The following is a 553-nucleotide window of genomic DNA, read 5'->3' as shown; positions in this document are numbered from 1 at the left end:
TTATCTGCCAATGGAGGCCACAGCAGGTCCTTACTTCTTGAACATGATCCAAGGTGAAGGGGGCAACGATAGGGAAGGGCCCGGAATGGGGGAGGGGGTGAACTGAATTAGCAAGGGTCCGGCAGATCCCCTTACACGAGGAAGGCCGGCACTGACAGTCAGAGGTGTTGTCGTTATCCGGAAAGGGGGACAGCCAGCAGCACTTTACGGTTCTCAGTGAAATCTGACTACTTCCGCTCCTCTGAACACGTCGGCATTTTTGCCGGCCCTTCTGGGGCTACCGATTCCTCTCCCGAGAGGAGAGCTGGAAGGGCGGGACTAGAAAAGGAGGAAGAGATAGAGGAAACATTCTGGTTGCAGGAAGAGAAGAATGAAGGGGGCGGGGAAGTCAAGCAAGGCAGCATATATGGCAGTTGCGTCACTTACGGGTTCCTCAAAGGGTCAAGATTGTTCCGTGTTTGGTTGCTACCTGCTGTTAACCTAAGCAGTTTCTTTCATGGGAACGACTTTTGTTCCCCGAGATTACCAAATGGACCGGTGCTTACCGGGAACC

General features: G+C 53.3%; 1 protein-coding gene across 1 annotated transcript in view; it reads right to left on the bottom strand.

Annotated features, from left to right (window-relative positions):
- MCTS1 (MCTS1 re-initiation and release factor) overlaps nucleotides 1–330 on the bottom strand; it is a 16,893-nt gene extending 16,563 nt beyond the window's left edge. The window contains exon 1 of the mRNA XM_077756282.1: nucleotides 35–330. Within this exon, the coding sequence (XP_077612408.1) occupies nucleotides 35–45 (11 nt within the window). The 5' untranslated portion in view covers nucleotides 46–330. The remainder of the gene's footprint in view (nucleotides 1–34) is intronic.
- Nucleotides 331–553: the final 223 nt, after the last annotated feature.

The sequence above is a fragment of the Crocuta crocuta genome, unplaced genomic scaffold, assembly GCF_008692635.1.
Source record: "Crocuta crocuta isolate KB4526 unplaced genomic scaffold, BGI_CrCroc_1.0 scaffold1156, whole genome shotgun sequence".
Taxonomy (NCBI): domain Eukaryota; kingdom Metazoa; phylum Chordata; class Mammalia; order Carnivora; family Hyaenidae; genus Crocuta; species Crocuta crocuta.
The sequence above is the reverse complement of the archived record's forward strand: the minus strand, read 5'-3'. Positions and strand labels throughout refer to the sequence as shown.